Genomic DNA, 21,958 nt, shown 5'->3' on the forward strand with positions numbered 1-21,958 from the left:
CAAAGATATGTACATACTTTTCAGTCTGAAGAAATGTACAATAAAAACATAATTCAAAGAACATTTTAAAAATATAAACATTGCTTAAACTTTCCTAAGTTTCATAATTGTTTCTGAAACTATTCTGGTCAGTTAGCTCTGTAATATAGTAAAACATAAATTATTACAAAATTAACACTATAAAAATTTACTTTAAGAATATCCTCTAAACTTTATTTCAAAGGGTCTAACCTTGTTTATAATTTCTTAAACATTTATAAGACTTAAAATCTGCCTTACCCTTTTTTTTAAAAAGAAAAAGTAGCAATCGTCCCTTCAATTTGCAGTCTTTTTCCCAAGACGTAAATAAACCGCATATAAGTGCACTTTTAACACTGTAGAAATAAAAATGAGATCATCCGAACAAATGTCCTGGTACTTAATATCAACTCCTGATTTTTTAAAAAAAATCTTCATTTTTATATTAAAAATTTAGTAATTCTATAAGAAACACTGTCAGTGCAATTCCATTGACGCAAATCACTCCATTTGCCTCCCGTCTTTGCAGATTCCAGTCGGGTGGTGAAACAACAGTAGTCTTGATCTTTGGGTTGGGGGAATGAGTAAGAAAGGGGAAACTTGAGGGTGGGCATGAGGGTTGTGCCTAGCGGAGAACCCAGCACTCATTTCTGATTTAAGGAGGAAGCAACACCTCCTGGGATCTCCGCTATGTATTTTATGCCAAGTAATGTGATTGACAGCACAGGACACCTATCCCATACCGTGAATTCCTTTCCTGATTATGTTCCTCTAGTCCAGCTGTTTCTTTCAAAACTCCAGTGTGAATAGTTTGGTAGCTGCAGGGCGCCAATATCTCTCTTCCTGCTTTTCCACATGGCTCTTCTACGCTAAGCAGTGGTTTGTCCTTACCACCCCTTCCTGGGGACGCTGTCTCCGAGTCAGGGCCTCTGGTCATGTAGTACACGCTGATCTATGGGTGTGTGGACCCCGCTGGGTCCCTAGAACCCAGGGTATGAGGGTGGGTGGGACATGCTCACAAGGGGTTTGACACATAACGTTACCTCTGTGAAGTTTTCCCCAGAGGACCCTTCCTAACCCAGAGGTCACCCTGCCTTCTCTTGGTGTGGCTTTCTGGGTTCTCTCAGCCTGTTTTCCGGGATTTTTTCCTCTCTGGCTCACCCTGCTTTGGGCACCTGCACACCATGCCCTGGAAGGGAGTCTGTAGATTCCCAACACGCTCAGACCATAAGAGTCACGCGGTTCCCACCATCTTTTGAGGGATTGTCCTCTATACCCCATGCTCTGCTTCCCGTCACCCTCCCGGCCTCTGTCTCTGACCCGGTATATTCCTTCTGAGTTGCCCAGCTGGACAGCAGTGTTGGGTAAGCCATGTCATTACGTGGCTACTGGTCTCAACTTTGCCCCTAGCATTGGGCTCTAACCATGGTGGGCTGTAGAAACCTGATGAGGGCACCCCACCCACCCTCCAGCTTCCCGCTCTCAACTCTTCCCCAGCCAAGCCCTAACCCTCACATGAAGTCCAGAGGGGAGTCTGTGAGAGCTGGCTCCTTCTGAGGACCAGTGGGGACCCCAGTGAGTGGCAGGTGGAGGGAGGGAAGGATGGGGTGGAGAGGATGAGGAAGGACAAAGGTTCTGCATGTTCTAAAGTTCAAGAGCTTCAGACGGTGCCAGCCTGGAACCGACCTTCTGCAATGCCTGCTCTCATGGCCAGAGCAAGAAGATGGTGCAGTAGCAGCATCAGGAGTTAGGGGAGTGACCCCAAATTTGGAAGAATGTAAAAACATGGCAAATGAAAGACAACAGAAACAAAACACTGGTATTGTTTGCTGTAAATCTCAAATTCAAGTTCTTTTGCCTTTTTCTTTAAAATGAAAATCAGTCAATTAAAAAAAAAAAAAAAAAGGAAGAAAGGCCAGAGCCACAGGCAGGGCACAGGAAATAGATGCTCCCCCACAGCCCACTCCCCTCCCCTCCCTCCTCCTTCCCATGGCCTCCTGGAGTGGGATCAGGTGGCCTGGAATTGATTTGGAAGTGGCTTCATAGTCTTGTTATGGAAGAGTCCTTATCCTGCCCGTTCTGTTCGCGTTCTTCTAGGAAAGAAAAGAAAAATTTGTTTCAAAATCAAGCATTTGAGATGAAAATTCAAGGATGGAGCCTCAGTTTTCTCATCTCTAATAGAAAGGAAATATCCCACCTCTTGTACATGGCAAAGTGCAGCTGTAAGAGCAAATGAGGTGACGGAGGTAAGGACTTCATCTATGCAAGGTAGTCACAAAGCTCCTCGCCGTGGAGGAAAAGGCAGGGACAAAGCCTGTGAACATCCACGAGATTCCTCTTCAGGAGAGTGGATGGAATGACTGATATCTTCCTTTGTTTCCCTGTGAGCTCACCTTTTCCTACATAACCTACAGACAACATAGTGAACGATCTGAGGGAAGGAGCACAGGGTTGGGCTTTGCAGACGGAGGTGGAGAGACAAGTCTGGGGTCAAGTTACTTAGCTTCTGATTACAGCCACCTTCACCCATCCTCACATGGTTGCTAAAAGGTTTAAATGTGTGGAAGGGGTGTAAGGAGCATGGGCAGGGCTTGCAGAGAAAGGGCTCAAGAAGTGGTAGCTATTGGGATATTATTAGCATACTTGTTATGACTGATTGACAGCATTTTGGGTTTCCAGTGTCTCCAGATACCCACAGCAACCTTTGCAAGAGGTCCCATGAACAGAGGCTGATTGAGCAGAAACATGCCTCCCTCCCTTCCCAGCACAGAGGACGGGCGACAGGTGCTCTAGCATAAAAACGGCTATTGAGACCCTCCTTGACTTGGAGATAGAAAAACTGCTTCCCCTGAATCTTTGCCCAAACTCTGCCCAAGATCTGTGAAAAAATTCCATAGGGCAAAATGCAAACACATTGTTAATTGTGCCTACAAAACATATGGCGGCACATCTAAGACAGCAAAACAACATGGCTTTATGTATACACATGTATGGGGGTGCCAGAAAAGTGTATGCACATTTTAAAAGATGTTACCTATGAACTACTTTCAGCTTGCTGTAATCAGAAGTGTCTGGAAACTGATGGGAACCACTTTGAGCACCTTGTGTAATCAGAAATCAAACGTCACTTGTATTCATCTTTTGTTATCCATCTATATTGAGTATTCCTTTTTTCTTTTTTTCAGTTGAAGTCTCACTCTGTCACCCAGGCTGGAGTGCAGTGGCCCGCTCACGGCAACTGCAGCCTCGACTGCTGGACTCAGACGATCCTTCTGCCTCAGCCTTCCAAGTAACTGGAATCACAGGCCCGCACCACCACACTTGGCTAATTTTTTTAAAAAATTTATTTTAGAGACAACGTTTTGCCAAGTTGCCCAGGCTGGTCTCAGACCCCTGGGCTAAGGCAATCTTCTTGCCTCCACCTCCCAAAGGGCTTGGACTACAGGTGTGAACCACCCCACCTGGCTGAGTATTGCAATTTTAATACAGATTTTTTCTTTCTTAAAATGTGTATACATGTTTTTGGCACCCTCTGTATATTTCCCAATAATGGATAACAGGCACAACCCCACTATCTAATGGTCCCTGAAGTCCTCCAGACACACACACACACACACACACACACACACACACACACGTGTGCATACTCCATTGAGGAAATCATCCATCATTGGGAGTACACATTGACAACGCTCACACCTCAAGTTTCAAGTTTATAAAAACTGCTAAGTCTATCCTAAATATTTCCACCATGACACTGGAGGCTTTTGAGAAAGTGCTGATCGATATATACAATGGAGAAGGCCCTTTAATCAACATCATGTTTAATTTTCACCATAGCCTTAGGAGGCAGGCATCAATTTTGCCATTTAACAGATGAGAAAACTGAGACCCAGAGAAGTATTCTGCCTAAGATCACACAGCTGGTGATAGTAATAATAGCTAACGTGTGTGTGTGCGTGTGTGTGTGTATGTGTGTGATGTGCCAGGCATTTTCTAGAGTCTTGATGTGAATGAACTAATCCTCACAGAAGCCATATGAGGTAGCGGCCATGAGGATCCCCACTTTATAGACAGAGGAAATGGACGTGCGGAGAAGTTAAGTAACTTGCCAGAGGGCACACAGCTCATAACCAGAAGGCCTAGATTTGGACCAGGATCTGACCCCAATGGTCACACTCTTCCCACCCTGCAGATGACCCTATGCACTTCTGTCCCCCAGGAACTTACCTGTCGGCTGTGTCCTGGGCTGGATATGCTTGAAGGACTGGATTGTGACAAAGCTAGGCTGCTATTTTTCCCCACCTGAAAGACACCAGCGAAGCCCCGCTCAGACATACGAGCCAGCCGGGAAAGGTCCGCTGACACCACATGTTGCTAGGGGGAGGGAGAAGGGCTGCAAGGTACGTGCCTCATCCCTGCAGTCAGCTGGGAACTGGTGTTTCCATCTTAAATGGCAGAGAAAATAAACATGTTTGTGAGGGTGCCTCAAGGATGCCCCTCTCCTTCCCAGAGGAAAAATGGAATGCTGGAGAACTCTCACTTCTGCTCCCCAGGTGGACAGCCTGCAGGGCAGGGATGAGGACTGGGTATATGGCTCCTCCAGGGAGCACTCAAATCAGCAGAGGCCCAACTTTCCCACCTGAGGCCAAAGGGTGACACAGCTCATCCACTTTTACCCCCAGGCCCAGATTCCCTTGGACCAGCTGCAGAACAAAACACCTGGGTCTCGTGCTGGGCGTCTTCCCAGTCAGGAGCCATAGCCATAGCACGTACTCTGCGGTTCTCCAGCAAAACAGCCTCCCTTTCCTGTGGAGGGGTGGGCAGGACCACTGTGCCTGGGACCCTGGAACTGCAGGACTGGGCATGTGGGCGTGGCTGTGTGCTCTTCCCCTTCCTCTGTGACTGTCCTTGGCCCAGGGTGGGCTGGGTCCTCAGCAGCCGATGCCAGGCACGCCCTGTAACCATCCCTGTCTGGCTTGCAAAGGCAGTGCTTGCCCTTGGCCTAGAAACAGCTCCTCCTCTACATGAACTCATCTTGCATAAAGGGTTGCCTTACATTCACAGTCTTGTTATCTGTTCATTGTAATCACTCCGTGGCAGTTTTTGGCCTGACACCTACGGTCAAAGGGATCCCCAAGTTTCCCCAAGGCACAGGTTTAGCTTGGATTTCTCAGCTTCATGCTTCCCCTCTCCCAGTCTCCTAGCAGAATTCACCCAGATCCCAAGGGCCTTTGTCTTTTCCCAGCATTTGGGGGTCACTGCTGGTGACCCTGGGCGAAGCCTTTTCTTAATACCCTGGGGACAAGCACTGCGGTATTACCTGCATTAGAGAACCAATCCGACCACTCCCAGGTAGTGGTTAAACCCATCAGTATTTTTAGTTCCCCTCCTGATGAGCACTAGTCTGTTTCATTTCCCTCCGGCTGATTCCGTGTGTTTACTAAGCATTTCGTATGGTCCTGCAGACCCAATAATTTCCTTGACACAGACAGCTCCATTAAAGTCATGGAGGCTAAGAGACCAGACTCCAGGGCCAAGATGCCTGGGCTCAAATCCCAGCCCTACTATTTACTTGCTGTGTGACTTGGTACTTTGCTTAACCTTCCTGTGCCTTGGTTTACTCATCTGTAAGATGGGAGCAATAGTAGGTAGTTATAAAATACATTAATATTCCTGAAGTGCTTGGCACAGAGCCCATCACGTAAGCGTTAGCTACTGGAACTTCACCTAAAATGAGTGAGAGGCTACAGCCTTGCTGTTCAAGGTGTGGCCTGCAAATCGGTGCAGTGGCACTGCCTGGGAGGCTATTAGAAATGTGGACCCTTAGGTCCTAGCCCAGGCCTGCTAACTCAGAATCTTTTTCACAAGCCCTCCCCCTGCCAGGGGATTTGTGTGCATATTCAAGTTTGAGACGCCCTGCCTCTGCCCTCCGTCCTGAGTCCTGGAGGTGGCACCGACCAGCAATTTGGTCTCCAGGTAGAGCCCTGTGGGTGCTGGCCCCCCTCCCCCCCACCCCCGGGAGGGGGGAGTCAGAACGGTGCCCCAGGCTCTAGCACGAGGACCTGTGTCTCCCCCTCCTCTCACCTTGGCCTCGGTTTGCAGCTTGTCTGGCCCTTGGGTTCCAAACTTGCTGTTTCTCAAGTGTTTACTTGTGATTTGTGAAGCCCCCTCAGGATGTGCTCTTCGTGAGGTTATACCAAATCTCATAAACGGTGACATAAAACATTAAAACATCTTTTTAACAACTGCCTCCCATCCCTCCAAAGTCCTCATCCCTAGTCGGGGCTGGGCTTGGGGTTTGGCCCCCCTGAATTCTGGGCTACAGTCTCTGGACACGCTCTCTTGGCAGGGACAGGCTCTTGGGCGGGCCAGATGGCCCTCTTGCCCACAAGGACTTCCGGGCTGGGCCCCTCCCCGCTTCTGCTCCGTCTAGGCCCAAGTGGCACCAGAGTCTGAGGCAGGGGTGGTGGTGGGCTTTACTCAGTAGCTTGCTTCCCCAGCCCGAGGAGAAAGATTAGACGGGGGGTTGAGGACAGAGCTCGAGAGACAGAAACACGTGTTCTCCTCGGCCCGCACCATATTTCCTCAGCTCCCTCATGGTCCACACTTCCACACGCACGATGACATCAAACACTCCTTTGCTAGTTGGTGGGAGCTGCACTTTTCCTTTCGGAAGGAAAGAGTTATACTGGGAGGTGGTGGGAATCGAGGCAGCCTGGTGAAGTAAGATGGACAGTCACCGGGGAGCCGGGGCACACAGGCTCCCACTCTCCAGGTGGAACCCCAGGTCACATTTACCCTGGCCGGGCCTTGAGCTCTTCCTAAGGGAATTCCAACAGATCAGATCAAACTTCTTAGCCACGGAACTCTCTAATGACAACGTCCTCAGAACCTCAAAATATAAAACCAACGGATGTGGAGTGGGGGGCTCAGAGTCTCTCTGTGCCTCCATTTACTCGTCTTGAAAGTGGTGATAACAACTGTACCAACTGCACAGGGGTGTCATGAGGACTCAACGAGGTGATATCTGTAAAGTGCTCAGAACAGTGCCTCGCACATAGAGTTGTATCAGGTATTTGTTAAACAATAAATTGCTCTCAAAGCGGAGGGTGACAATTGCCTTCGGGGAAAACAAGGAAAGGAGTCATGCTTGTGTTACCTGTCTGAGCCACCTGGCTATGCAGGGGCGTGGCCCAGCTCCCCCTGCCCCCCAGAGCTGGTGAAGGCAGTGCCAGGCGGTCCCTTACCTGCCGAGAGGAGGTGCTGTTAACGGGATCGGGCACCGGTGCAAGAAGGCTGGGCGGGTTCTTTTTGTGAACGCTATTCATACCAGGCATTTTAGTGATTTTACAGGCTTTGCTACTAGAACTCGAGTTCTTACGCTTTTTTCCTTCTGATTTGTCAAAAGAGAGGGGCAGAGAAGACACGGCATTGTGTGAGGCCAGAGAGAGGTCCCCTGCGTGGAGCGCAAGGGAGGGCACAGAGAGGGGACAGGAGTCACTGCTGCCTCCCACCGTGCCCACCTGTCTCACTATGTCCGCGGGGCCGCCGGGCAGCGAGGTCCGTCCTGAGGGCTCCAGTTTGGCACTGAGTGGGCTCATCCCATTGTTTGAGTTGTGCACAGACAGGCTGTTATAGGGAGGGGCTGCCTGATAGGAGTTCAAAGCAGAACTGGCACTCAGCACACAGTTCTTTCTGTGGGGCCCTGACAGTGGAGACGAGAGGGGTGTCTGTAAGGATAAGGAGGAGGAGGAGGAGGAGGAGGAGGAGGAGGAAGTCGAAGACTGTGGCTTCCTCTTTTTGTTACTTGGAGACTCGTCGCTACGGGTGGGCAGGTCTTTGACTTTTGAGGATTTGCTGGTTTTGGTTTTGGATGGCTTGTGGGATGGGGGAGGAATGACGGCTGGTATCGGGGACACGGCGGATGGGGCCTTGAAGGTTGAGTCCATGATGCTGAGGGTTGCGGCCACATGAGGGAAAGCTGTGGTGTGGGACATGAGGGCGCTTGGGTCCGGCGATGCCACAAAAGCTGCGTTTGAGAGCATGGCTGATGTCATTATGTAAGAAGAGGTGAGCCTCGAGCTGATGGGAGCTGAAGGAAGATACACAGCACTGGGGTTGCTGAAAGGCTGCAAAACGGATGCTGGAACAGGGGTGGTGATGTGGGCTGCTGGCGAGGGCAGGGGGCTATCTGCCGCAGGAGGGATCTTCCTAAACGTGAGAGAAGAGTGAAAAGAAACAGTGAGACGTCGGGTTGGCATTGCTCGGGAGGCTCGATGAAGTGTGACGGCAAGGCTACAGAGGACACCCCGGCAGAACCAGACTATGGAGAATGAAGCCTTGAAGATGGTAAAATCTGAAGCATGGCCCTTCCTTATGGTGCCCCATTGCAACATCCGGCAACCTAATTTTAAGCACTCTCAGGTTTTCAGACCCTCCTCTCTGTGCTTGGCTCCTAGAGAAGGGCTGATTTGGGTGCATGAATAAAAGGCAAAGTGTTGTTTAGAATATAAGTTTCCCCAGCAGGATTCTCTTTCTATCTCCCTTTCTCTTTTTTTTTTTGAGATGGAATCTCACTCTGTCACCCAGACTGGAGTGCAGTGGCCGCTCCCGGCCACCGCAGCCTCGACCTGCTGGGCTCCGATCCTTTTGCCTCAGCCTTCCCAGTAGCAGGAATTACAGGCATGTGCTACCACGCCCAGCTGATTTTTTGATTTATTGTAGAGATGAGGTCTCGCTGCCCAGCAGGGTCTCGAACCCACAGGCTCAGGCAATCCACTCACCTCAGCCTCCCAAAGGCGCGGGATTACAGGCTGAGCCACCGAGCCCATCTTCTCTCTCTCTTTTTTAAGTTGGGGTCTCACTCTGTTCCCCAAGCTGGAGTGCAGTGGCACAATCATGGCTCACTGTAGCCTCGGCCTCCTGGGCTCAAGTGATCCTCTTGCCTCAGTTTCCCAAGTAGCTGGGACTACAGAGGCATACCACCATGCCTGACTAATATTTTGATTTTTTGTAGAGGTGACGTCTCCCTATGTTGCCTAGGCTGATTGTGAACTCCTGGACTCAAGCAATCCTCCTGCCTCAGCCCCTCAAAGTGCTGGGATTACAGGCATGAGCCACCACATTTGGCCTTGGAAGTGGCTTTTAATGAGAAGTGGTCATCCCACATGTAGGTCCTGGTTTGAAGAAATTTGAGGATGGGACTTTGCTACTTGCACACATGGGCCAGAGCTTCCCCCTCCACTCACTGCAGTCTCTGTCCAGGGTTTCTCGGCCCCCTTCCTGTCCCCTGCTTCCCCACCCTGCTCTGGGCTGGAGGCAACCTGGGAACACCCTTCTTCTCACAGGCCAGCCTCCTCTTGCAATGGCTGTCTGCAGCCTCTGGTTTACTCTGAAGAGAGCCATATCCACATTTGCTCCTGGCTGTGGGCTCCCGGTGGCCCAGCGGGATCAAGGGCTTGGGTAATCATGCAATGTCAAGTTGCCCATACCCAGGATTGATTTTTTTCCCCTATTCACCACACCCTACCTTAGTCCCTGTTCCTGTGAGGGTGTTGATGACCTTTAGCAGACCCTCTTGTACCTGTACTAGGAAAAGGTGACTGTGGAGACCCTCCTGTGTCCAGAGAAGGGCATTGGGGCTTCTAGTTTGTCCTGAAGATAAATGCAGGATATGGACAGGAAAGGAATATATGGGTGGGGAGGGGAAACCCACTGTTCTCTTCTTCGGTTTTCTTGAAGCTTGCGGGCAGTGGGGGAGGCGTCTCAGAGCAAGCTCCCCAGAGCCAAAGCCAGCAAGAGGCAGTGGCTCACTCTTGGGGCCTCCTGGCAACTCCATCTTTTGACTTGTGCTGGAAACGGGTCCTACTTTCCATCTATGGCCTGAATCACTGCTGCTGTACTCTGGGGACCAGGAGGAGGCACGGCGGCCACGGGGTCACCATCTGTTCCTGATTTTGCAGGAAAGTCTACTGCCCTCAGGAGCCAAGTGAATGTTTTCAAGCTGGTTCCTTCCTATTTCTCGCCTTGCTCCCCCTCCCTGTTCCCCTGGGAAATCAGTTCAGTGTAGCTGGGGCTCACCAGCAATTAGGAACTAGCTTTCCTTCTTTGCGAGCCGCCCGTGAAGGTGAGCAGGCCCGGGACCTGCACTCTAGTGGGCTTGGAATACGGTGTAAGACAGGGTATCACACCATCCCTTCTCTTCTTTGGAGGCCACCCTCCCAGCTGTAGCATCAGGACTAGGTGCCGGGGGACTCCAGGATGAGGCCCCACCGAGCAGGGACTCCTTCTCCTAGCCTTCCTCCCTCTGAAGATTCCATTTTCAGCTTGCACTCTAGTGGAGCCTGTGGCTTCCATCTTTAGGGCGGAATCCAGAGGCGTCCTTGAATACAGAAGCACAGTGTCCTTGAAAATGTCAGATCAGGGAGATCAACTATAAGAGAAAAATGTGGCCAGGCCCACAGCGGCCATGACGGTATTTGAGAATGTACCTTCTCGCAAGCCTACAGAAGGTAAGCGGTCCTGTCAGCACTGAATGTGGTGCTCCACCAACACTTGTTGCAATGAACGGATGAGTGAATGAATGGATGGATGGATGGGTGGGTGGATGAGTGAGCGGGTGAATTCTCAGCAGCAACAGAACCGTATAGTCAGGGACTACGCATGCTGGGCAAGGACTCCCATATCATCAGACTGGAAAGGTCTGTACACATCCTGAGGACTCTCTGGCACTGCATGGCCCCTTCCCAACAGGGCAAGGGAACACCGCTTAGAGTGTGAGGCACCGCCACACTTGCCGGCTGTCTTGTTGCCTTGCTGTGGTACTACGGGCATCCCACTCAATCTTTCCTTGACTCCAGTTTCCTTACCAGCTAAAGTATAGATAGAAAGACATGTGGGCAGAGGTTTGGCAGTTGCTTGTAATAAAAAGCTGTTTACAAATAAATACCAGATGGCTCATTTAGAGAGGATCCCAATCGATGGCATTGGATGGGATCCACTTTCCACGTCCCAATGTATGGTTTTCCACGAAAGAGCATAAATTATTGCTTCAACTCGTGCTGACCGGCAGAGTTGAAGTCCTAAGTCTTACCTGGCTGATGCTCGGGATTGGGACGGGTGCTATTTTGGGGCATACTTTCTATCCCTTTCCTTCCTCTCTCGGCTAATCAAAAGTGGATAGCAGGGGCAGGAGGGGAGACAGGGCAGGGGAGAAGCAGGGCGAGGGGCATATGGCCGCTCACTGTCCCTGGGAGTCCCTACACCCGCCCCCCGCCACCACCCATGCTAAATGGTTTATGTGTTTTTCTAGGTGCTGAGCAGCAGTAGGTTTCAGCTTTGCTGGGAAGGGCCTGGGTTTAAACTTTTCACACTGGCCTAGGGAAGTCCGTACTAAAGCCCATAGATGCGAATAAATTACTGACAGTGCCCATCCTCCCCTGCCAGGTGGCACGGGGGGTCCAGATGCTGACCTGGCTGAAAGAGAATACTGTGTTGGCGTCTCCTGATGCAGAGTTAAATGCTTGTTAAAGAAAAAAGAGTCTTGGCCGTTCCTTTTCTTCCTAATGTCTTCCACGCCCCCATCGGCTGCCATCCCTCCAGGTTCGGGCCCGTCGGGGCCTGGGGTTTGGGCAGCGAGGCTGAGAGGGCAGCGGGGTGCTACGCTCTCCAGAGTTGACACCCAGGCAGCCCCAATGTTGCTCAGTGACAGCAGATTGGTTAGGCAAGTCCTGAACAGGGGGGAGGGACCTGATGCCCTGTGGCTCGGGCTTCTGTGCCTGAGGAGGAAAGGAATATGGAGCTTGAGCTGACAGGACACCAGGGAGCGCAATACAGATCAACACATTCCTTCCACGTGTCCGGGGTTGACACGTCCACAACACAGGAGAGCACAGAGCTGCGAGAATCTCCGGGGCTGGCTGCCATCTTGGGGAACAAGGCAGAAGGAATCAATCACCAAATAACCAAGATCACACTCATCCCACATGCAGCGCCAGCCGGTGGCTGTTCGGAACGGACACAAGTAGGTATCAAGGGCGCCTTTCGGACACACTGGGCAGTCCCTGAGACAGGAAGAAATGATAAGCTTCTCTTGTGGCCCTTTCCTACCTCGTATTAAATGTCAACCACGAGAACCCCAATGTGGACGCTGGTGGGGCTCCCTTCTCCTAGAAGTTCAGGTCTGAAGTGCTTTAGGCTTCCAGAAAGGGGGCTGAGGTGCCATAGCTGCCTGGGAGAGAGGAGGAAGCCCGGGAGAGGGGCAAGTTTTGAATTCTGTTCCCTTCTCGTGTCTTAGGAGTCCCTGCCTTGTCTCTCCTGGGCCTTAGTGGACAGGGTGAGGGCCTCGGCTGTTGGCCTTCCTGGATCATCTAGGTCCAGACATGATCCGTGATTCGAATGGATTATAATATCTTGAGAGCCCACCTACATAGGGATGGGGGACAGGGCTACCCAGTGGGCTGCCCTTCCATGATCAAGTAGCCAAAGTGGCCGGGTCACACCTTTCCTATCGGATCCTACCCTTATGTGCTGTGGTGGGAGATGGTCTAAGCCTGTTATTTCTTCCCAACAGCATTCTACCAAATCAAAGTTTCTTTCCTTTTTTAAAAATCCCCTATCAAAACGTAAGCGCATTGGGAAGTGCGGGAGAATAAAGGGATCTCGGGAAAATGAAACATAAGTCGGAGTTTAGAGTAGAAAGAAGTACAAGCAGAGGTAGGAGGGGGTTCTGGGGAGACCCCCCCCCCAGGGAAGGGCCAAAGACAAACTTAACCACCTTCGCGACATTGCTCAGGGCCTGCCCTGTTGGCAACTGTGCATATGTTCTCACAGACAGCAAACAACTGGAAATTGGTCCGTAGCCATTTTGAAATCTTTAGTATTGATAAGATAGCATTAGCAGTACAAACAGAAGCATATCCTTAATATCCTTAGAGGCTTTAGGAGAAATAAAAAGTCCATTTAACACTATTACATAAACAAGATCTTATCTAATATCCTTTTCATTTAGTTTAGAAGATTACCAACACAAAACTGGTCTCCAGAGAAGACAAAGCATCCAGCATCCGTCACATCTGTGTCTCTAAAACACTTCAGGCAAACCATTAAGAAGAGCTGACATTTAAGAATTAATCCCAAACCTTGATTTCAGAATCATTTTGTTCTATGAAAAGCCAACCACTGAAATTTATTTAGAAAGTTAGGGTTGAGATCATTCTGGGGCAGCTATGATCTTATATTGCACAAAAATCGCTCACTTACTTCCACATCTGTGAATTCAGGTGTTTTTCTACCATGGAGTTTAGTGCGAATCGAAAACGATCCCATCTTCTATCAAACACATAGTACCCTCGTCCCATGAGGCGACTCCCAAATGAACAAAACTGTGAGAAAAAAAATTTTTAATTTTGATTACAGGTTAATAAGCTAATATAAACTATACAGAGAAAAATAACATTTGCATAAAAACACACAGGGGCACCATTTTACTCAAAATAAAGAAGCAAATAGTACTGAAGCTAAAAATATTTCTGCAGTGATGTGGTTTGAGCTCTAGGTTTTTCTGCAGAACCTTACATTATAACTCAACAATAGCTATACTGAATTTTCTGCGGTGCTGAAGGGGCTACATTCTCTCCTCCTGGGACTAAGCCAGCATTTTAGGTGAAGAAACAAACAACAGCCAGGGAGATTTTTTAGCACTTATTCATCATATGCCCATCTTCTCCAGGAACTTCTTAGTTCCCTGCTTCTCATCATAGTAATGGAAACTGCTTGTGCTGGTGTCCCGGGTCACACCTTTCCTATCGGATGTGGTCAGAGCCAGGCCAGCTGCCTTCCTTCCCCAGTCCTGACCTCATCTCTGCCTCCTACTAGTCCTCGAAGGCTGTCTTGGGGCATCACAGCCTCACGCTGTTCTCTCTGCCTGCTGTCTCCTTCCCCCTTCTTTTTGTCAGTCTCTATCTTCCCCTCTCTCTGGTTCCTGATCAGGCTTCTCATTTCCAGTGGCCCTCATCTGATTAATCTTCCCACTGTGAGTTCCCACAGCACACCTAATGCATACTTTATTTCACTTGCCTTGGATGTGCTACATGGCTGTTTCGTGTTATTTAAATATATGTAGAATACCTACATACCTGACTCGACTATCAATGTATACACAGGGGAATCCCATACTCTTCCTCCTCCTCCTCAGTATGAGGGCAGCAGAGATTTGGGATAAAAAACAGATTGGGAAGACAAGGACCCACTAAATGTTTAAAGCACAGTATCGCACTTAAAACAGATGGCTGAAATATCGGCATTCAGATGTTTAATAAACGCCATTTGATTATGATGTTAGGACAACCGGAAGACCAGTAGACAGAAACGCAAGACGTGGCCTCTGAGAAGGTGACATTTGGCTGGTTTAGAGCTCAAGCGAGTCTGCAAATGACTCTATAACTCAAAAGCAGCTTCCCCACTTCCCTCCAGGCCTCCCAGCAGCTCGCTGGCCTTCATCCCAGACACAGGGCTGGACTGGCACTCATTCCACAAACCCATCCTGGAGCTGCCTTTGGAACGGCTCTCAGGAGGAAACGCAAGACCTTCCCTTTGTTCTGTTTCTCTTGTGTTTTGGGGACTTTGCATTAAAATCTTGCCACCCATCAGATCTGGTACCACTGGTGAAAAACACTTTTCTGCATCTTCACGTAAAGTGCTTACTGACCAAGCAAGAAAACATATAAAGGGAATTCTCTGACATGAAGAATGCTGGTCCCTGGCAGCACACGGGAGCTGTTCCTGGTCTAGACATCATTTATTCCTTATCCCATTCATCCTAATTGCGAAAGACGCACTGAGCAGGTATTCACTACCAAGGATGATTTAACATATCAACTGGCCATGAGAGACAGGACAAAGCAAAGAAACATATCCATGGCCTTTCCACTGAAATCAGCAAAACGTTAAGGGCACACAGAAGCACCGTGTCCCAGGTTAGCTAATCCACTATAGCCTGGCAGCTTATCATTTGGACAAATGTCTTGATGCGCTGCAGAGTTTGGTAGAGCCTTGCATCTCTCTCAGGAGCTGGCAGCACTGTTTTTATCTAATTCCATATAGATGCAAGGCTGGGGGTCCCCAAGAGGTTCCTGCTTCTGGCTGGCCTGTTAAGCCCTCCACAGGACTGCAGATCCTCAGTGCAATGGCCACCGTGGCAGACCCGACTGGTCGCCAACCTCACAAACTGCCACCCACTCCTGCCTCTCCCTGTGTTTTCCTTGCTAACAGATCCACACTTCTGTTCTGATCTCTGACAGAGAAGTCATCCGGGAAGGCGGGTCTCCTCCCAGAATCTTGGGATCAATCATGGCTGGTTTCGTCTTGTATCACCCCAATCCCTTTTTTCTCTGCCCCTGATCATTTAGGAGTGGTAACATGACGTGTTTCTGGTAGACACAAGGGGAAGTCTACTGTGGGTTTCACAGGAAGATTTTCTTTCCTAACAGAAGATGGCATTTTGGAAGAGAACCCCTTTTTCATTTGTCCCTTTCTATTCCATGTAGCATGCCACTGGGCGAGGGTATGAACCTGCAGCTGTAGCAGGCGTGGTGGGGCCATGCATGAAAGGTAAGGAGAGTTGCAGAGGCTCCTCCCATGATGTTGAGGAGACGCTGGACCACGCTGGGAAGCACCTACCTCTTCTTGCTATGTTAGATAACTGAATGACCTTAGTGCTTGTGCTGGATGAGTTGAGTCTTCTGCTACTGGTGGCTAAAGGTATTTCTGATCGTCCCTGACTACTTTTGTACTTGTCAAGAGGCGAGTCTCAGGTTGATGGTAACCATCACCCCTGGAGCAGAACGTGAATTTGGCCTTCATTCATCACACAGATAAAGGGAAGAGGGACTCACTCTTTTATTTTTTTTTTTTTGAGTTGGGTCTCACTCTGTCACCCAGGCTGGAGTACAATGGTAAGATCATGGCTCACCGCAGCCTCCAACTCCTGGGGTTCAAGTGATCCTCCCACCTCAGCATTGTGTTTTGTTTTGTTTTGTTTTTAGAGATGAGGCCTTGCTCTGTTGCCGAGGCTGTTCTTGCTGGGATTACAGGCATGAGCCACCATGCCCAGCCTGACTTCCTCTATCTTGATACGGGATTGATTTCACTTACAATCCCTGAGATCTAGAGAGAGTGAGGGCTGATCCTGGGGGGCTCAGGTGGGCATCAGAGTAAATCACCGTAGGGCTATGTGTTCTAGGCACTCTCACCCCACTCTGGTATTAGGTTCTGTGATGGCAGCACCAGGAAGTCCCTTTTCAGGTTCTCAGATGCAAACATAAGCCTCTAGCTGCCACTTCCAATTTCCCAACTCAATTTCAGTGGTCTTCTGAATTGGTAAAGTGGACTCATTCAAGAGGTTGGAAAGAATGTATCCTTTTTTGGGTCAGTGATCATGCTGGCCTGAAATGTTTCCTCTTTCCCGGAGACACACACACACACACACACACACACACACACACACACACACACACACACACACACACACACACACACTAGTTCTGGTGCCATATGGTCACATTTACTAATAACAATAAAACTTAGAACCAATAGGGGAGAATGTCAGCGAATGCTGGCACCTGACATACTGCTAAAACATCCAGTTTGCCAGTTTCCAGAGCAGGTGAGCCAGACTAACCCTGGACATCCAGAGACTCCATTTTTAGATGGCCAAGGCCAGGAGGTCAGCTCCCAAGTGCACTTTTTTTTGAGAGTCTCCCTCTGTCCCCCAGGATGAGTGCAGTGGTGTGATCGTAACTCACCTCAGCCTCAACCTCCTGGGCCCAAGTGATCCTACCACCTCAACATCCCAAGATGAGACTATAGGTGGGCACCCCGCGTGTAGTTGATTTTTAATTTTTTGTAGAGCTGGGGTCTTGCTATGTTGCCCTGGCGAGTCTCAAATTCTTGGGTTTCAAGCATCCTCCTGTTTCAACCTCTCAAAGCCCTGGGACTACAGGTATGAGCCACCATGCCTGGCCCCTCGTATACTTATATAAATCTTACTTCTCAAGCATTCTCTCTTCAAGGTGGACCACAAATACTCAGGATTATAATCAGCCAGGAGCCTGCTACTCTCCTTTTGCGATGCTCCAGGGTATTTCCAAAGCAGTTTTTCAAACTCAGGGCAAGGCTTTTTGTAAAACTGGCGCCCTTTCCTCAGGAATATGTGTCTCTGACGCAACCACCCATGCCTACAAAGCACAGGGGCAAAGGCAGGCAGGGAACAGAAAGAGGCCTACCGCAAGAGGTCTAGGGTGGTGCGTGGAGAACTGACAGTCCAGCTTCTCGGATTCATCAGCTCCGTCCATCTCCCCTTCATCACTGGACAGTCGGCTGGCGAGGTCACCTCCAACCGGGGGTGCGGGGGGCTCTGGAGTATAGCCGCTGTGATTTGAAGACGCGCTGCTGCTTATGCTATTTGCAGAGGAGGGTCTAAGGACAAGAGGGGAGAACAATCAGAATCATTTTTTTTCTTTTTTCTTTTTGAGTCAGGATTTCACTCTGTTGCCCATCTGGAGTCCAGTGGCATGATCACAATGATCATGGCTCATGGCAGCCTTAATCTCCTGGGCTCAGGTGATCCTCCCACCTCAGCCTCCCGAGTAGCTGGGACTACAGATGTGTGCCACCCTGCCCAGATAATTTTTTGATTTTTTGTAGAGATGAGGTTTCTCTATGTTGTCCAGGCTGGTCTTAAACTGCTGGGCTCAAGCAATTCTCCCACCTCGGCCTCTAAAAGTGCTGGGATTAAAGGTGTGAGCACCACTCCCAACCCAGAATAAACTTTTCTGAGGTAACAAGATTCACCAGTTTAAAGGCACTCAGAAAACTTCCTGAGTAGCCTTGCCAATGCGTCAGGGAGGGCAGGCCAGTGGCAACTTTGCACAAGGCAAAAAATGAAGGCCAAAATGTTTACAGTGACCAGTTCTCTATAGTGATCTGGAAGTCAGATCACTGCCTGCTGCCTCTGGGCAGGTGACAGAAGGAGAAAAAAGCCCAACAGTGTAAGTGCAATATCAGATACAGGAATGTGACAGAGAGTTAACTGAACCTAAAACGAGTCTTCCATGAATTCATGATAACTATTCACCCATTTGCATTAAGTAAATATTTGCCACATAACTACTTCCCTTTGGAAGTGGAACCTGACAAGGAGATAAAGCAGCTAAACAAGATCACAGGAATCACCCAAATCTCAGTGATGAAGCAACACATTATTACTTTGCTACTAAACTATGAAACTATGACTATGAAACTGTTGACATACTGACATGAAAAAAGGTTTTGTCCTGGCGGCAAGCTACTAGTACCTGACCCCAGAGCCATGCCTACTTCTTAGTACTGAGCCATGTGTAGTTTGTCTCTTCGTGGAATGAGTGTTTCAAGTTTATTTTTGATAAGCCACTTTACTCACGGTGGGGCATGGTTGGCTCATAGCAGGTGTTGAGGAGATATTTTTCTCAATGAAGAAATGAATGAGATCCATGTGTATAAAACATTCCAACAGATGTCATCTCAATTATAGATAAGCTTAGAAAAAAGCAATGTCACAATAAGAGGTATCACTCCATGCTTCCTAAGCAGTAAAAACAACACAAGACAAAACCCAAACCAGACACATCCACGTTAGTAGAATAGTTAGAAGAGGAATAGTTGCAGTTTATTGTTATTAGTTTTTGTTTTGCTTTGTTTTGTTTTGTTTTGTTTGAATTGGAGTGTCACTCTGCCGCCCAGGCTGAGTGACCTGCTGGGCTCCGGCGATCCTTCTGCCCCAGCCTTCTAAGTAGCCAGAACTACAGGTGAGCGCTACCATGCCTGCTGATTTTTTTGATTTATTGTAGAGACGAGATTTCACCAAGTTACTGGGCTGGTCTTGAACCTGTGGGCTCAGGCAATCCACTCGCCTTGGCCTCCCAAAGTGCTGGGATTACAGGCTGAGCCACCAAGCCCAGCCTGTTATTAGTTTTTACTGCTTTTCCACTTTTATCAGGGGACTGGCCAGAGAGAGGTGGCAAAGGATAGAGAGAAAAAGAATTTTTTTAGGGGGGAAAAAAAGATGAAAAATTGTTTATCTGCTTTCAAAGCTGCCCCTTCAAATCTCATGAAGCCACCCTGTTGATCTGTCACCCTCCTCTCTCATTTTATTTGTTGCTTTGAAACCTTTTGGGTCACAAATACCTGAATTAAAACCAGATTCCAAAAGCAAAGTCACTTCAAAACAAATCCACTAAGGTGGAAACAACTCAAATGTCCATCGACAGATGATGAGATAAAATGTGGTATATCCAGCCAATGGAATACTATGCAAGCCTCAAAAGAGAATGCAATGCTGATACATGCTACAATACGATGACCCTTGAAGGCATCATACTAAATGAAATAAGCCAGACACAAAAGACAAATATTGGATGGTTCCACATATATGAGGTACCTAGACAGAAAGCACAGTAGTCATCAAGAGATGGAGAGAGGGAGGAACGGGGAGTTAGTGTTTAATGGGTACACAGTTTCAACTGCAGATGATGAGAAAGTTCTAGCGGAGGATGGTAGTATGATTGCCCAACACTGTGAATGCATTTTTTTTTTAGTTGAGGACTCATTCTGTCACCCAGGTTGGAGTGCAGAGGCAGTATCATGGCTCACCACAGTTTCAACCTCCTGGGCTCAGGCAATCCTTCCACCTCAGCCTCCCAAAGAGCAGGGACTCCAGGTGCCTGCTTCCACGCCCGGCTAATTTTTTGATTTTTGGTAGAATCAAGGTCTCACTGTGTTGCCCAGGCTCATCTCGAATTCCTGGGCTCAAGCATGGCCCCCCATAGTGGCTCCCCATAGTGCTGGGATTACGGGCACTGTGAATGTATTTAATGCCACTAAGCTGTACACTTAAAAATGGCTAAAATGACAAATTTTATGTTATGTGTATTTTACTACAGAAACAAAACAAGGCTATAAGTAGTCTACCAGCGTCATTACAATAATTCTGTTGCAATGACAATTTATTATTGACAACCACCTTCCCATACATATAAACACAAAGACACCATTTCTTCTGCATATTAAAAGTCTGTCATCCAAAGAACACCTCTCCCAGGCATTCCTCAATACCTATTCTTCTATAGCAGGGGAGGCCACAGCACTATTGTCTGCTTACCGCTAAAGATGTGATAGACAAACAATTTACATGATGCCGGAACATATAAAGAAAGCAAACAGCATCCATAATTCTGCCACCCAAGATTGAGTGCTGTTAGCATTTTGATGTGTATCCTTCCAGACTTCTTTACTGAGCATACACACGCCTATGTATCTTTAAGCAAGAACTGGATCCCACTGCACATACTATTTTGAGACATGCTTTTTAAAATCCTAGTGATGTTGTAGAAATCGTTCCATGTATAGAACTCTATCATCATTTTTTAATATTCCCCAGTAATCCAGAGTACAGATATATCATCACTCATTTAATGTACTTTCTATCGATGAACATTTATTTAGAAACTTTCCAACAGGCTCTTCTTGAAGCGTCCATCATCATCATGATATATAAGTAAAATTGTATATATTTAAGGCATACAATGTGATGTATGTGATATATATATACATTGGGAAATGATCACCACAATCAAGTTAGCTAATATGTCTATCATGTCACACTTACCTTTTTTTGGTGGTAAGAACAGCTAAGATGTACTTACTTAGCAAATTTCAAGTACATGACACAGTATTGTTAACTACAGTCATCATGCTGTATATCAGATTCCCAGAACTAATTCATCTTATAACTAAAAATGTTGAAAACACCATGTCTCCCATCCCTTCTTCCCTGGCACCCAGCATTCTACTCTGTTTCTCTGAGTCTGACCTTTTTTAGGTTTCACATATAAGTGGCACCACACAGTGGTTGTCTTTCGCTGTCTGACTTATTTCATTTAGCATAACGCCCTCAAGTTTCATCTATGTGGTTGAAAATGGCAGGGATGCCTTCTTTTTATGGTTGAATAATATTCCATTGTATGTATATACCACATTTTCTTTATCCCTTCATCCCTCAGTGAACATTACTTAGGTCATGTCGGTATCTTGGCTAGAGTGAATAATACTGCAGAGAATGGAAACGTGAAGAACTTCCTGTGAAAGAGGGCAGAAGGATCACATACATTTATCTCTTCTCCCTTTCAAAATCCTATTAAAATGACAGTAAATGCATCAAAGAAGGCATTAGCTCTAAAGAACAAAGAGATCAGCAGAGATATGGTTGACAGTTATGGTGGTGGCTTTCCAACATATTTAGCCTCTAAGCCCATAACAGGAATCTCTTTCATCTTGCTTGCTAATGACTGGTTTAGAAAAGAGCATGAGGAATTTTTTAAAAATTATTTTTTGATAGGGTCAGGCATGGTGGCTCATGCCTGTAATCCCAGCACTTTGGGAGGCTGAGGTGGGAGGATCTCTTTAGGCCAGTTCAAGACCAGCCTGGGCAATACAGCAAGAGCCCCCACCTCTAAAAATCAATCAATAAATACTTTAAAATAAATATTTTGGGGGTTGAACAGCTTTTGGAAATATTTTTCTCACTTTAAAAAACAGACACAGCTGGGCTCAGTGGCTCAACCTGTAATCCCGCACCTTTGGGAGGCTGAGGTGAGGGGATTGCCTGAGCCCGCGGGTTCGAGACCCGCCTGGACAGCGAGACCTCATCTCTACAATAAATCAAAAAATCAGCCGGGCGTGGTAGCGCATGCCTGTAATTCCGGCTACTCGGAAGGCTGAAGCGGAAGGATCGCCGGAGCCCAGCAGGTCGAGGCTGTGGTGGCCGGGAGCAGCCACTGCACTCTAGTCTGGGTGAGAGAGTGAGACTCCAACTTAAAAAAAAAAAAAAAAGACACAGGCAACC

The 21,958-nt window shown here is 48.1% G+C and overlaps 1 protein-coding gene across 7 annotated transcripts in view; it reads right to left on the reverse strand.

Annotated features, from left to right (window-relative positions):
* Nucleotides 1-1,840: 1,840 nt before the first annotated feature.
* ATXN7L1 (ataxin 7 like 1) overlaps nt 1,841-21,958 on the reverse strand; it is a 270,235-nt gene continuing 250,117 nt past the window's right edge. For 2 of the 7 annotated variants that reach the window (XM_008071764.1, XM_008071765.1), the window contains 4 exons: nt 17,304-17,496; nt 13,282-13,403; nt 11,493-11,798; nt 6,876-8,232 (listed from right to left, as the gene is read on the reverse strand). In XM_008071764.1, the coding sequence (XP_008069955.1) occupies nt 7,119-8,232; nt 11,493-11,798; nt 13,282-13,403; nt 17,304-17,496 (1,735 nt within the window). In that variant the 3' untranslated portion in view covers nt 6,876-7,118. Of the gene's footprint in view, nt 2,112-4,248; nt 4,324-6,875; nt 8,233-11,492; nt 11,799-13,281; nt 13,404-17,303; nt 17,497-21,958 lie in introns of those variants that run through there. The other 5 variants (XM_021719447.1, XM_021719448.1, XM_008071767.2 and 2 more) reach the window with 4 other exon arrangements.

Source organism: Carlito syrichta, unplaced genomic scaffold (genome assembly GCF_000164805.1).
Source record: "Carlito syrichta isolate Samal-C Ts95f unplaced genomic scaffold, Tarsius_syrichta-2.0.1 Scaffold314713, whole genome shotgun sequence".
Classification (NCBI taxonomy): domain Eukaryota; kingdom Metazoa; phylum Chordata; class Mammalia; order Primates; family Tarsiidae; genus Carlito; species Carlito syrichta.